General features: G+C 39.1%; 1 protein-coding gene across 2 annotated transcripts in view; it reads right to left on the bottom strand.

Annotated features, from left to right (window-relative positions):
• RELN (reelin) overlaps nucleotides 1-14,806 on the bottom strand; it is a 544,526-nt gene that overhangs the window by 66,422 nt on the left and 463,298 nt on the right. For both annotated transcript variants that reach the window (XM_039239122.1, XM_039239123.1), the window contains exons 42-46: nucleotides 11,150-11,370; nucleotides 7,969-8,116; nucleotides 5,443-5,701; nucleotides 4,325-4,574; nucleotides 250-418 (exon numbers count right to left, since the gene is read on the bottom strand). In XM_039239122.1, the coding sequence (XP_039095053.1) occupies nucleotides 250-418; nucleotides 4,325-4,574; nucleotides 5,443-5,701; nucleotides 7,969-8,116; nucleotides 11,150-11,370 (1,047 nt within the window). The remainder of the gene's footprint in view (nucleotides 1-249; nucleotides 419-4,324; nucleotides 4,575-5,442; nucleotides 5,702-7,968; nucleotides 8,117-11,149; nucleotides 11,371-14,806) is intronic.

Here is a 14,806-nt window from a genome sequence, read left to right as displayed (position 1 = left end):
TTTAAAACTAAGCCCAGTGCCTCATATGAGGCTCAAATTTGCAACCCTGAGATTTAGAATCACAGGTTCTACTGACTAAGCCATCCAGGTGCCTTCTTTTGCTTCCTAAGATCACCTTGTTAATTCATGGCTAGCAATACCATCAATAAGTAACAAAAGTGCATGTATCTCATTTAAACCTTCTGTCCTCAACTCTGATATGCCAAATTATATCAGATTTGGGCTCACCACATGCAGAAGCATCCATACCTTGTATAGGGAGGGAGAGGCAGAGTGATTCTGGTCCATTTGTTGAAAGTGTCTGACACCAGGATCCGTTGCAGATGATACCGACTGCATTCAACATTGGTAGGTAGACAGTCCCTTACCAATGGGTGCCATGATAATCCAAGGTCTACTGAGTATTCCAATTCAATTGCTGAAACAGGAAACACCATTCTGAATAGAAATACATGTATGTAGACCTAGGAATTGTCATTACTTATGCTTCCTTATGTTTTAATTTCACTCAGATGTTAATTTGATTTTTCCTCCGTATTTATGTTCTTATTTTGAAAGGTTCTCTGGTTTGATTTTTCCCTCCATACAATACTAGTTATTATTTTTCACTTTCCAGATTAAAACAATTTTTCTTTTAAGGAGGTATGATCAAGTGAAACATAAATTTTCCTGAATCACTCCTTATAGTGAGAAACTTTCAGAACAAGCATAACAAAACCATTGTTTATATGCAGTTAAAGCAATAGTTGTGGTAGTTATATATATTTAATGTTTAATCTAATAGTTAAAATATATTATAAAATTATACAAATTATATGTAGTTTGATGTACTGTAACTATATGGTATCTTATTTATTTAACATACAAATACAAACATAGTTACATATATTTTAATGATTACTTTTTAAAAAGTTTTAAAAAACTGAGCAACTTTCCCTAAATATGACCATTCTATAGGAATCCTGACCAACAATGCCAGTTTTGCACCTGTTACAGGTGAGACTTTCTAGAAGTTGCAAAATCTCTTTTGCTCCTATATCCTGCTCTGCTGTGTTATGTAATATACTGGGAAATCAGAGAAGTATAAGGAAGGAACTGAAGGCCATGTAATTTGTGCCAAAGCATGCAGTCAGGCTGTGGGTCTATGAAAAGCCATTTTTCTTTTTCTTCTGAAAAATACGACTTATGTTCTATGTCTTGTATTTCTCTTTATTTCCTGCATAAGTCTTTAGAAACTGCTTCAGCTCCTACCTCCCTATTGAAATTGCTTTCTGTAAGGCCGTGATTCTCAATCTTGGCTGCACACTGAAATCACCTGGGTACCGTTAGAAACCACTAATGCCTGGGTCCCACCCCCAGAGATTGTGATTTCACTCTTCTGGGGCACAGCCAAGGTGTCAGGAGATTTAAAGCTCCCCAGGTGATTGTCATGCGCAGCCAGCGTGGGACCACTAACTGCATTAAAGTTCCTAGCAACGCTTTCTAGTTAAATACAGTGGTTCATCTCAGTCTTTATTGTTCTTGTCCTTCCTACAGTGTTGGATGTTATTGATTATTCCCCGACTCTTGAAACATTCTTTTCTTTTGGAGGACATTATTCTGAACCTCCTGTCTTATTTTCCTCTGACTCCTGTGCTAACTAGCCCAGCTATGGGCATTCTTCCAGACTCTGTTTCTCGTCTTCTGTTCTATGTGTATACTCTTTGGGCTTCAACTATGATCTATGTGCCCAGATTTCCAATTTTATGTCTCCAAGCAACTTCATTAGTTCGATAAATGTTTGCTCAGCCTGGTAGTGCACTGGGTGCTGGCTTATTGTGGGTGCACACTATAGAAAAAGTTCCTGCTTTCCATATTGTAAGTCCTCCTGATTCAGGGGATGGTCACTTAAAACTACTTTCAGCACTTGTGATGAGCACTTGGTATTATATGTAAGTGATGAATCACTAAATTCTACTCCTGAAATCAATATTACACTGTTAACTAACCAGAATGTAAATAAAAACTTGAAAAAATAAATAATAAATGAAATTGCTTCCACCTCAACTAAAGAAAAACTCACCATTTTCCCTCATAAACATCTTTTCTTAACTACTAAATTATTTTTAAAAAATGTTTATTTGTTTGAGAGAGAGAGAGAGTGCACAAGCAGGGGAGGGACAGAGAGAGAGGGAGAGAGAGAATCCCAAGCAGACTCTGCACTGATACAAAGCTCGATCCCATGAACTCTGAGATCATGACCTGAGCGAAAATTAAGAGTCGGACGTTTAACCGACTAAGCCACTTAGGCACCCCTCTGAAGTACTAAATTCTATCAATGGCAATACTTTTGCACTACTTTTATGGGTTCAAAATTTATAAATTATTTTAGAAATTTTACTCTTCTTTCTTCTTTACCCTCTGTGTTCAAACTGTCAGCTGGTTTTGAGATTTTTCTGCTTCTTTCCTTTTTGTTTGCATGTCTCATATTAATTTTATTCATCCTATTTCTCTTCATCCCACACAGTGCATGTATTCATGCCACCTCTCTAGAGATTACCACTGAGGCTGCCTTACTGGGATTCATCCCTACCCACCATCATCAGCTTTTGGACTAATCTCCTGAAAACACATCATGTTGCTTCTCTGCACTTGAGTCCTTTTATTCATGTCCTTGTCAAGTACAGATTCTTTATGTGCCTTGTAAGGCTCTTTTTAGTTGGCAACTCTGCTTATCCATCATCTCTGCTTTCCTCTTTGATTTTATCATTCAGTTCAACCTTTCTCAAGAGGCTGTGCCAGCCTACAGTAGAAAGTACACAGGATTGGGCTAATGAGGGCAGACTGTCAGTTCTGTGCTAGTGCAGGCCTGTTGTGTCATAGCTTACCTCCCTGGGTCCCCATAAACTTCCTGTGCTACTGAGGGAGCAGGCATCTAGGTAGGACCTTACAGCCCTTTTCCATTTTCAAAATCAGCACTCTCTTCTCCTCCACTAGATCCAAATATTGCTTGTTCAGGCTCGTCTGCTCATGTTTTCCACGTGGACTAGGAGAAGTCCCACCTCTGTTTCTTTGCTTATGCTGCCAGCCTAGCTTGGGGTGTCCATTCTTCTCCACTGACTCTTCAAATCCACTGCAACCACCAATGCCCACTGGAGACTTAGCTTCTTTGTAAAATCTTCCCAAACTCCTTGGACTGGCTATCCATTGGTCATCTCAGTCTCCTTTGAGCTCTCATCACATTTTGCATCAGCCACAGAGCACTTGATTTAGTCATTTATTGGACTCTAATTTTTTGAAGTATCCCCTCAACTAGACCTCTTGAAGACAGATGGGTACCTTAAACTTTTCCATGTTCTACCTCTGCTGACTAGGTTAGTGCTGACTATTCAAACCTGAGGTAGAAAGTGCACTTCTGGGAGTCCCCCTAAGACACGTCCATCAAGTTCAAACTAACAGAAATGTGAAAAATATGGATTTTGTAAGACCTTGGAAGTAACCAAATTTGTCAGATGGTGGCCCCCTGGAATCTAAAACAGAACAACATCTTATGAACATTCTAGTTTGTATCTCTTGGAGGAAGAACGATAAGAGGTGGTAAAAGGCCAGGACTACCAGAATCCCAACACGTTTGCATTCCAGTGAAGGCTCCAAGTATGCAATGATGTCCGTTTTCATATCTCTTAAGATAGGTGTGTGCATGTATGTGTGTGTGTGTGCAAGGCATGCGTGAGTAGGAGTGTGTGTGTATACAACTTTGGGGATGCAAATCGGTCACAGTGAGGGTGGCCTAGAATATGCTATGACCCAGAATGGCAAAAAGTATAAGGCAAAATGGGAACAACAAAATGTCACGATTCCCAGGGAATTGGGAAGAAGACAGTGACCAGACTAGTCTAAAGCCCTATAAATTAAAACCTATGCAAATACAAATTTATGTGTAAATCCTATTGCTTATTCTGGCACTTTCTATGTGATGAGAGTCCCTGATTCTGCAAATCTGATAGTACAAGAAAATTCTGGACTTTCCAAAAAGAGATAAATTAGGGATTATTATACATATATATATATATATGTCATATGTAAGTGATGAATCACTGAGTTCTACTCCTGAAACCAATGCTACATTGTATATTAACTAACTTGAATTTAAATAAATAAATTAAAAAAGATCTTCCAGTACATATGCTTAAAAATAAGCTCACATTCTGATGCTTTAAAAATTAGGCTCCTAAAATTATGGTTTGATTCAAGTGTACTTTTGTTTTACTTACAGACTTGTCAGAAGTGGCACAGATGCCCATTTACACGTGTCTATCCATCTATCTGGAAATGGAATTTTTACCGTAACAGGAGTCCGTGACAGAGCAGGAGGCAGCGAAATCTATCTGCAGGAATGAGTCCTCATTCACAGCAATGTCCGTGGTGACCACATAGCGGGTGCTGGCCTTTTCAATGAAGACCAGGGCATCACCAGTAGAGCCACACACAGGCATCTTGGTGCCTCCCGGGTGGAGCAGCCATTTTCTACTATCCAGATTTGTGAAATCATCCTCCAAGACTGTATTCCCAGAAATATTTCCTCCAATAAGAATCTGAAATGTATTTTCAAGAAAACAAATTTTCAATATGGTTTCAAGATACAAGAAGAGTTCAGTCTTTTTGTTTGTTTTTATTTGTCAGATTGCTCAAAACTGGCATCGTACAGCAAGCATACTGTTCGGGGCCTTTCAGAATGCTTCTGTTTATGTGGTCTGCTTGCCCATCTGGCAAGAAGCTACAGAAAACAAATCGAAGTATTGACAAAACCATTCACAGCCTTCATTGGCCAAATTGTGCCTTTGGAAACTACATGCACCCAAGCTGGGAAAACAAAAGTTGGCTTACATGTGATTATTTTCCATGTGAAATTTCTATTTAAGGACAGTTGTATCCTAAGGCATTTTGGTTCCAATTCTTTGCATGGATTCTATCATTTTTTAAGAGGTTCTTTGAGTTCTATTAGATACACATTTTATTATGTATGAAGATCCTTTAGAACTGTTCATGAAGCTGTTAGGAAGATTTACTTATTTCTTCTTCAAAGACTAGGAAAGAGGATTTGGAAACTACTGCATGTGGTACCAATGCTAATTTGCACATTTTCCTTTTCAGAGAATTATAACCCCGTATCACACTTGATAAAGTCCCTCTACCCATATGGCAGAATTCTCTATGAGCAGGACCCGGGCCTTCTATTGTGTCATTTGTTTTTATAGGCTCAGGAAATTGAAGGAAAAGAGAATGAAAGGGAGCTAAAAGCCATATCTAATCTAGCTGTATGCTCTTGGGCAAGTCATTCAATTGTTGGTCCTGGGCTTCCTCTACTGAACAAAGGGGAGGGGGCCGGCTGACTGGATGCTCTGCAGGCCACATGCAGCTCAAGTGCCAAACATTACAGTAGTTAATCCTGAGTGAACTGACCTGGTCGATAACCCAGGGACTGTAGAAGTGCCCATTTTCAGATGGTTGCCACCAGCGGAGGCGAGTAGAAGTGGAACGGGCTTTCAAGGGTATCTCTAGGGCAATGTACCTGCCCACGTTGCTGGAATTGCTGAAAAGGAACTCTTGAAGGAGGCTCCACGAGAGGCCGCCATTGAGTGAATACTGTAGAAGCACGGGTTGGCTCCTGGGGTCAGGAACACCTTTACCACATCCCAGCCTCATGAAGAACTGCACAAATCTGACATGAGTAAAATTTATTGTAGACTTCTTTACTTCAGTGAGAAATGCACACTATTAACACAAGACAAGCACGCAGGGTAATATGGGAGAAATGCTTTGTTTTAATGAATATGATGATTTAACCAATGTCAAAAGCAAAATTTCAAAGCCCAATCTTCCTTGTTAATATAAGTCAATAAAATAAAAAAGGCAATACTGTAACAAAATTTATATTTTGTACACTTCTGCAGAAGAAAGTCTGAGGGAATGGAGCATTCCCCAACCCTCTGGCTACTCTATAAGAAGATGGGAGGGGTTCAAAGACTCTCCAATTTCAGGAACGTGTATTGTTATCTATTTAAGAAAAATCTGTCCTTAGTATCGAAAACTGGAAGAATGTTATGAATGTAGTTTATGCCATTAATTGGCAAAATCATCCATTTTCGGGTCTTACCAGTTTTTCAGATCTCATATTATTGGCTTTGGGCAGGCATATTTAAATTCAGCAGTTGTAGCACCTCTTTGTGAAAGACCAGGCATCTTTTGGAAGAGGTGTGTCAAGCCTGGGCCTCTTTTCTGTCTTTTGTGCCAGGAGCAGGGAGGCATGAGTGTGGGGTAGTGGTAATGGTGGGCTGTGCCAGCCTCTGACTATTGCTGGGTCTGGGATGGATGACACTGGCCATCGAGAATCATGGCGGCCAGCCAGTGGCAGCCTTCCCAGCTGGCAGGGAGGTGGACAGAGTGGCAGCAACCAGCTGGGGTGCCAAGGAAAACTAGCTCACATGTTATCTTTGGCAGGCAAGCGGCTGGTGCCTGGTCTGGCTGCTGTGCTAGCTGGTAATGCAGAATAAATTTCATGTGTAACCCAACACATGCATCCAATTACGTATGCATGTCAAACACAGGCAGCATATTGGGGCTTCTAATGAAAGTTATCAGTTCCATATATAAAACCATGCATTCTTCATGGGTTCCTCCCCTCCCCCACCTGTATTAACTGGGCACTCATTTATCTCATAACCCCGAGAAAACTGGGATTTTACATGGAGCATTTTGAGGTCAATATATGCAAATCCCACACAGCATGCTACTGAGATGAGATAAGTAATGGAGCTTTTTAACATTGGATTAATGAAAAGAAATACGTAGTTAGTGCCTAGTGACGTTTAGATCTATAAAAACAATACCATTTACAGAAAAAAGCCCTTTAGCCTATTGTTCTCTTGTATTGGGAAATGTTTATATTAATTTAGTTATGGACAAATCCATGTCAGAATTATTTTGGAAAAACCAAATAATTTCTAAATTAAAGAACTTGGCTGCTAATGATAAATCTGAAATAAAAAGCATCAAATTAAATCATATGCATTAAAATAGGATAAAGATAAATAAAATCTTGTTTTCTATAACAGTAAAATCATCTCACAGAATTGTATTTTTATAAGGCATCCTCAAATTTATAATTCAATGAAATAAAAGATTTAGGTGAAAGAGAAGGATAAAAATATTAAGATACATTTTAAGATTCTCTGAAAGGTCTTGAAAAATAAAAACACGACTTCTTTGTTCACTTGCAAAAATAGGTCAGGGTTCCATTTTACACATGTTAAGTTGTCTTCTTGATTTTCCTGGCTAAGTTTTTGGCTCGTCAAGTGATCAAGGGATACACATCTTGACAGGACATAATCTTCTGAGCCAGTTTAAAATGTTTGTTTCTCAGTGGCTATGCTCAAGTTAGAAAATGAGTACCTAGAAAGCATGAGCAAATAATTGGAAAGAAAGGCTTATAAAGAATAAGGCTACACTTCAAATATTCTTAAGGTAAATTGCTAATGGCCATAAAATCAATTGTGAGTAATTGGAGGATGTATGGTATTTCAATTAAGCTTCAAGTAAGCATGGCGTAGATAATTTTCCACATAGTGCAAATGCTCATGAAAAGTATTCTCTAGAAGGTAGATAAAAAAGATGCAACATTATTTTCTGGAAGTGAAAGGGAGTTAAACATTGTCATTTCCTAGTCACGGTCTTATAATTATCACTGTCTGGATATTAACTTTTGTCTATTTAGTTAGGTTTCATTTCTGATCTAGTTTATTTCGTTAAGCTCTCTGTTTTAGAATGGAAATTATGTACAAAGTGTCTTAATGGAGTCTTAGGTAAGACAGCAGGTCAGCATGTCCAATGGAGAGCCTTTTCCTTGACATGTATGCTCTTTCTGATGTGCTTATGTTCTGTTACTATCCACCACAATGTGGTTTCTCAACAGCATCTGAAAAGGTTTACCTAGCATGTGATAAATCCAGATCTCGTGTTGTCAACATGCGCAAGCCATCTTCATTGAAAAAGAGGTTGTTTCCACTGGAAAGGATTCCACACTTCCGAGATGGCTTTCCACCACTCATTAATAAGAATCTATCAGATTCTAGCTGACCTGAAAACGAAAAAAAGCAGCAAATGTGATTTACCTATGACCCCAAATATAGGCATATTCTTTTTTTAAAGGAAAAAGGCCTTATGTTGTTTTGAGATAAAGTCATAAACATCGAAGTCACTGACTTTAGGATAAAAGGTCTTTTCGACAGTTTAGCTTGTGTGAATTGTTTAAACTTGGCTGGATAATTTAAGGGTCCATGTGATAGAAGGGGGCAGGTAGCTTTTCCTGAGTATCTATGGTCCAGCCAGATGGGTCCTTCCTTTCTGCTCTTCTGTACTGCAGAAAATGACACTGGCTGGTCAGAGAGTGATTCTGGCCAAAAGTAAGAGCATAATGTAGCTTTTCCATTGGCTTCTTCATTGTATCTTTGCTACTCTGAGGACGGTATCAGGGAGGTGTTCTAAAATATTTTTAAAAAACACAGTTTCAATGGGAGAAGTTATAGAGTAATTTAATATATTCTAAATACTGTCCTTCAAAACCAGCTTACAAATCTCTTCAGATACCTTAGATCTAGGGATATTTTTTGATTGTGGTAAAATGCACACAACACAACATTTATCATTTCCAACATTTTATTATTACTATTATTTTAAAATTTTTAATGTTTTTTTTCCGTTTTTTTTTAAATGTTTTATTTATTTCTAGGAGAGAGAGAGAGAGAGAGACAGCATGAGCAGGGGAGGGTCAGAGAGAGAGGGAGTCACAGACTGAAACAGGCTCCAGGCTCTGAGCTGGCAGTCAGCACAGAGCCCAACGCGGGGCTCGAACCCACGAACCACGAGATCAGGACCTAAGCGAAAGTCGGACGCTTAACCGACTAAGCCACCCAGGCGCCCCATAATGTTTTTTTTTTTCCTTAGAGAGAGACAAAGCATGAGTGGAGGAGGGGCAGAGAGACACAGGATCTGAACTAGGCTCCAGGCTCTGAACTGTTAGCACAGAGCCCCATGCAGGCTCTAATTCACAGACCACAAGATCATGACCTTAACTGATTGAGCCACCCAGGCCCTCTTATTATTTTTAATGTTAGTTTATTTTTGAGAGAGAGAGAGAAAGACAGAGCATGAGCAGGGAGAGGCAGAGAGACACAAGAATCTGAAATAGGCTCTAGGCTCTGAGCTGTCAGCACAGAGCCTGATGCGGGGCTCAAACCCACAAACCATGAGATAATGACCTGAGCCAAAATTGGACACTTAACCCACTGAGACACCCAGGCTCCCCTCCAACATTTTAAAAGCAAACAACTCAGTGACATTTAGTACGTTCACATTCATGTTGTCCAACCATCACCACCATCCAGTTCCAGAACTTTTTCATCACCCATAAAGAAAACCTTATGCCCATTAAGCAGTCATTTCCCACCTCTCCTTCAATCAGCCCCTGCCAATCACTAATCTGCCTTCTGTCTCTATGGATTTGACTATCCTGGAGGTTTCAAATAAATGAGTCATATGATTTGTGGCCTTTTGTGTCTGACTTCTTTCACTTGGCATAATGTTTTCAAGGTTCATCCATGTTGTAGCATCCATCAGTGTTTCATTCCTTTTTATGGCTGCATCATACTTCATTGTATTGATATACCTAAATCTAATATATTTTTTTCAATGTTTTATTTATTTCTAGGAGAGAGAGAGAGAGACAGTGTGAGCAGGGGAGGGTCAGAGAGAGAAGGAGTCACAGACTGAAACAGGCTCCAGGCTCTGAGATGGCAGTTAGCACAGAGCCCGACGCGGGGCCCAAACCCACGAACCGCGAGATCATGACCTAAGTGAAAGTCGGACGCTTAACCGACTAAGCCACCCAGGCACCCCTACCTAAATCTAATATTAAAATGTTCTTCAAAACCATAATTGTAACAATTTTATAGGCCACCTGGGAAAAAGAAAAAAAAAGCTTTTAATCCCACTATCCTAACACACACAGCTACTACATTAGTTTAAGACTTTCTTGGGGTGCCTGAGTGGCTTAGTTGGTTAAGGGTCCAACTTCAGCTCGGGTCATGATCTCACAGTTTGTGGGTTCAAGCCCCACGTTGGACTCTGTGCTGACAGCTCAGAGCCTGGAGACTGCTTTGAATTCTGTGTCTCCCTCTCTCTCTCTCTTCCCCTCCCCTGATCACACTGTCTCTCAAAGATAAATAAGTGTAAAAAAAAAAAAAAGACTTTCTCTTAGAATATTTTTCCATTGTTTGATCAGAGTACATCTCCAGTGGACATAATTATGAATAATTTCAATCGTTATATCACTATGTTATAATATTAACATCATGTTATATCCTTTTTTTTCTATGTTATAACATTACCATCATACATAATGACATTAGATTCTGTATATAAAACTGAGGTACAGAAAGCAATGAGAGGCTGCTTATTGAATTGATGACAAACAATGACAGGAATTTAGATTTCCAGAACTTGTTCCCTCTGCCCAAGATTAACCCTCTAGAGACATTTTCTTTTTCTTTTCTTTTCTTTCTTTCTTTCTTTCTTTTTTAAAAAAATATAATTGATTATCAAATTGGCTAACATACAGTGTGTGTGTAAAGTGTGCTCTTGGTTTTTGGGGTAGATTCCTGTGGTTCATCACTTACATACAACACCCAGTGGGGAAACATTTTCTAAAATTATCATTAATCATAAATTACACATGATAGAAAAAGTGGTGAAAATAGTTTTAGCTTTCTCAGTCATAGTCTTGTGCATTCTCACTGACCATTGTTTCAAAAATAGAACCCTATACAATTCAGAAATAACTGAAGGCATGAGTGGTCCCAATTGTAAGGATAAGTAACGAAATACTAAAGTGGAACGTAATGATTGCTTGTTTTTTTAAAGTAGGCTTCATGCACACTGTGGGGCCTAGTGGAGGACTTGAACATACAACCACGAGATCAAGACCTGAGCTGAGATCAAGAGTTGGATGCTTAACCCACTGAGCCACCCAGGTGCCTCAAAAATCACTTCTTTTAATTACTTGGATTTAATAGTTCTTTTACAAAGCTACATGGAACTTATTTTAAAAGATTACCTTCAAAATCATCTTTGAGAAAATCAGGATTTTTGGTGCTTATTTTACAGGTTGGACCTGAGTAGCCGGGATCACATATACACTTGGTCCCATTGATACAACTCCCGTGTCCATTACACATCTCTTCACATTGGGGACCAATATAGACATTGTCAATGGCCCATGTCACGGGCTGAGAGCCAGCAGGGTAAAATCCTTGGTACCATCTGAAACGCACAGATCTGGAAAAGAGGGGCAAGTCTTTCAAAACTGAATGAGCAGAACGATATACTTTCAAAGTAAGCACATCTGATCAGTGAGTAGTGGGCAGTTACCACCTCTGCACCACACTCAAGAAATAGAAAAAACAAGTTGACATTTCAAGAACCAATTTTCCTTGTCCATTCCTCAGTTGATGGACATTTGTTTGCTTCTACCTTGCTTCTATGAACATTCATGTACAAGCATTTGCTTGAATACCTGTTTTTAATTCTTTTGGGTAGAATAATAGTAGAATTGCTGGGTCATGAGGGAAATAACTAGCCCTTTACTTTCTCTCTCTGCTATATTTTTGACAGAATTTCCGTTATTATAGTTATCCCAGCTGGAGATATTCAAAAGTGTACCTATTTCCTCTATTGGTTTTGAACTCCTAGAGGCCAATGCTTATGCCTCTTTCTTCTTTGACCCTTTCATGGTACCCAGTACAGTGTTTCATATACACTAGATGCTCAATAAATGTTTGTTGTTTGTCATTTGTTGTGAAGAGTCTTAAGAGCCAGACTGAGGTTTTTTTGATTTTATACTATTGGCAACAGAGAGCTGCACAAGATTATTCTATTTTTAATTTTTTAAATGTTTATTTATTTTTGAGAGAGAGACAGAGTGTGAGTGGGGCGGGGGGAAGGGGCAGAGAGAGGGAGACACAGAATCTGAAGCAGACTCCAGGCTCTGAGCTGTCGGTACAGAGCCCCAGTCAGGGATTAAACCTATGAACTATGAGATCATGACCTGAGCTGTATCATGACCTGAGCTGTAGTCAGATGCTTAACCGACTGAGCCACCCAAGTCCCCTATACAAGATTATTTTAAAGAGAGGAGTGACAAAATCAAATCTGTTTAGTTACATGCCTCTTATTTCTTAATTTCTTTTTAAAAGATTTTATTTATTCTTTATTTTTTTAAATGCTTATTTATTTTTGAGAAAGAGTGAGCAGAGGAGCAGAAAGAGAGAGAGAAGGGGCAGGGAGAAACAGAAAGAGACGGATAGAGGATTTGAAGCAGTCTCTTGCTGACAGCAAAGAGCCTGATGTGGGGCTTTAACTCATAAACCGTGAGATCATGACCTGAGCTGAAGTCAGATGCTTAACCCACTGAGCCACCCAGGTGCCCCGAAGATGGGTTTATTTTTGAGGGGATGGATACAGAGATGGCATATGCACTCATTTTTGTACCCTGTGAATTTGCCCCATTTTCAGTTATCAAAGAAACCAAATTCAGAATTAAAAAAATGAGAAACAGAAATTAGAAGTCAATTTTAGAAATCCTTATTAGGCTTCTAAAGTTTAGTAGATAGTAAAGCAGATGGAGTCAAGTTCCCACATATAATTTTAAGCCTAATTTCATTGTTTATATCAAGACTCCCACTATATGGAGCTGCTCTCAAAATGCCAGTTCATAATTACATTTTATTTTCAAATACTTGTCAGAGTTTAGTCTTGGCAAGAGGCACTTTCTACCCTTTGAACTTTCAGACTGCTGAGCTGAGGGAAATGGCTAGAGTTTTCCTTTGAACAAAAGCCTACATGGATTTTTTTGAACTTCTTATTTATTCAAATGTTCTGAATACAAATGAACCACCTTGGTTGGATATTTATTATTGTTCACCTGCCTTGACACGGAAACTGCAAGCACTATGATAAATGGGCTGACGGGTCTGGTTCCATCGTGGGTCCCTTCTGCTGAAATCTTATTTTGAAAATTCCTCACTGCCACCCTCCTGGGTGAATGTCAGTGTCTGTTCTCCCAAGCCAGTGGTACTCAAAAGGACCTGTTTTTTAAACGTAAACTTAAAATTGTAAGCACACAACGGTGCTTTCATTAAATGGGAGTTTTGGTTGACTCATTATGAAACTGTGTAAAGCAAAAGCAATTAGAAAGTTTTAACCACAAAAAGACTCTAGATAGAAAGGACACAAAGGTGATGTGAATAAAACTCAACGGAAGCTCAACATTTCATGCTTCAAATGTGAACAGACTATATGTAGAGACAAAAATGGTCATTTCTGCACCTGAAAACATATTTCATATACTTTTTGGGTACCTGGTGCCCAGTGAGTGCACAGAAAGAGGTCATGTGAATATGGGTTATATATATATTTTTCAGCATCTAGCTTGCGCTGTCACTATGTACCATGTTGAATACAAACCAAGGAATTGTTGACCGAGTTGGAGAAAATTTAACTTTTGCCTTCCAGCAATTCATGCCTGTGTGGGTTTTAAGAAGAGTATGAATTCTTTTACTGAAACACAGACTAGACAACACTATTAATGCAAAATTTTCTCTTTGCAGAAATGGTTGAAGGCAGTTTTCAAAGGTAGGTTTAAACCATTCTGAGAGTGGGCGTACCTCTTCAACAGATTTTCTCTCTCTTTTTTTTAATGGAAATAAAAATGACATGGAGTACAAATAACATGATGGTCTAAGTTCTGTACCTTTAAAATTGGAGGAGATATATTTTAAACTGACACCCCAAACCAATATATGAAAATACATATATTTCTCTTGTTTGAATTACATTGCCTTATAATTTCTCTTGCTCACATTTCCAAACTGTATTTCCCTATGCATCAGCATAGTCCAAAGGACATTACCAATGCTAAATTTGGTGGTTTCCATGACACTGGAGCACTGTCCTGTGACTTTATTGCATAATTCTTTAAATAGGGTTATTTCCATGTGGGAACTTGCTGAAACAAGTCTCAGTTGTTAAAACAATTTAACTCACAACTTATCTTTAGGGTTGTTTCCTAGTTGATCCAATTCTTAGCTGAGCAATAGGAGGAAATTTGAGGTCCATTAAAGAGAGAGCCTGGTGGGTTGCCTGGGTGGCTCAGTTGGTTAAGTGTCTAACTTTTGATTTTGGCTCAAGTCATGATCTCACAATTTGTAAGTTCAAGCCCTTCATAGGGCTCCACGCTGTCAGTGAGGAGATTCTCTTGAGATTTTCTCTCTTCCCTCTCTCTCTGCCCCTTCCCCACGTGCTCACTCTCTCTCTCTCAAAATAAATGAACTTAAAAGAGAGAGAGAGAGAGAGGGAGAAAAGCCTGGAGCTTTTCAACAATACTACAGTGGTCAAGGTCTTGGTCATAGATGCCTGTGTGACTGGCCAGTAGGCTTTTTCCCTGCCTACACTACATGGATTTTTGACAGCTAGGTTTCTGTTGCACAGCTTAGCTTTCTGATGATAGCTGATTGATTATATTTTCTTTTCCAGGAATGTGGAATTAAGAGCTCCAGCACATGAGAGCTATGATTTGCTGAGTGATAGTAAAGTCAGCCTGATAAAAATGAGAGTCACACACTCCTTTTGCTGAAGTCCTCACACTTCCTGGGTGGGGTCCATGCAACTTCCCCAGAATGCCCCCAATAAGCTCCTCCACTTTTTGGTGAGCCCC

Source organism: Hyaena hyaena, unplaced genomic scaffold, assembly GCF_003009895.1.
Source record: "Hyaena hyaena isolate Hyena2069 unplaced genomic scaffold, ASM300989v1 scaffold_152, whole genome shotgun sequence".
Classification (NCBI taxonomy): domain Eukaryota; kingdom Metazoa; phylum Chordata; class Mammalia; order Carnivora; family Hyaenidae; genus Hyaena; species Hyaena hyaena.
This window is presented reverse-complemented; position numbering and strand designations above follow the sequence as displayed.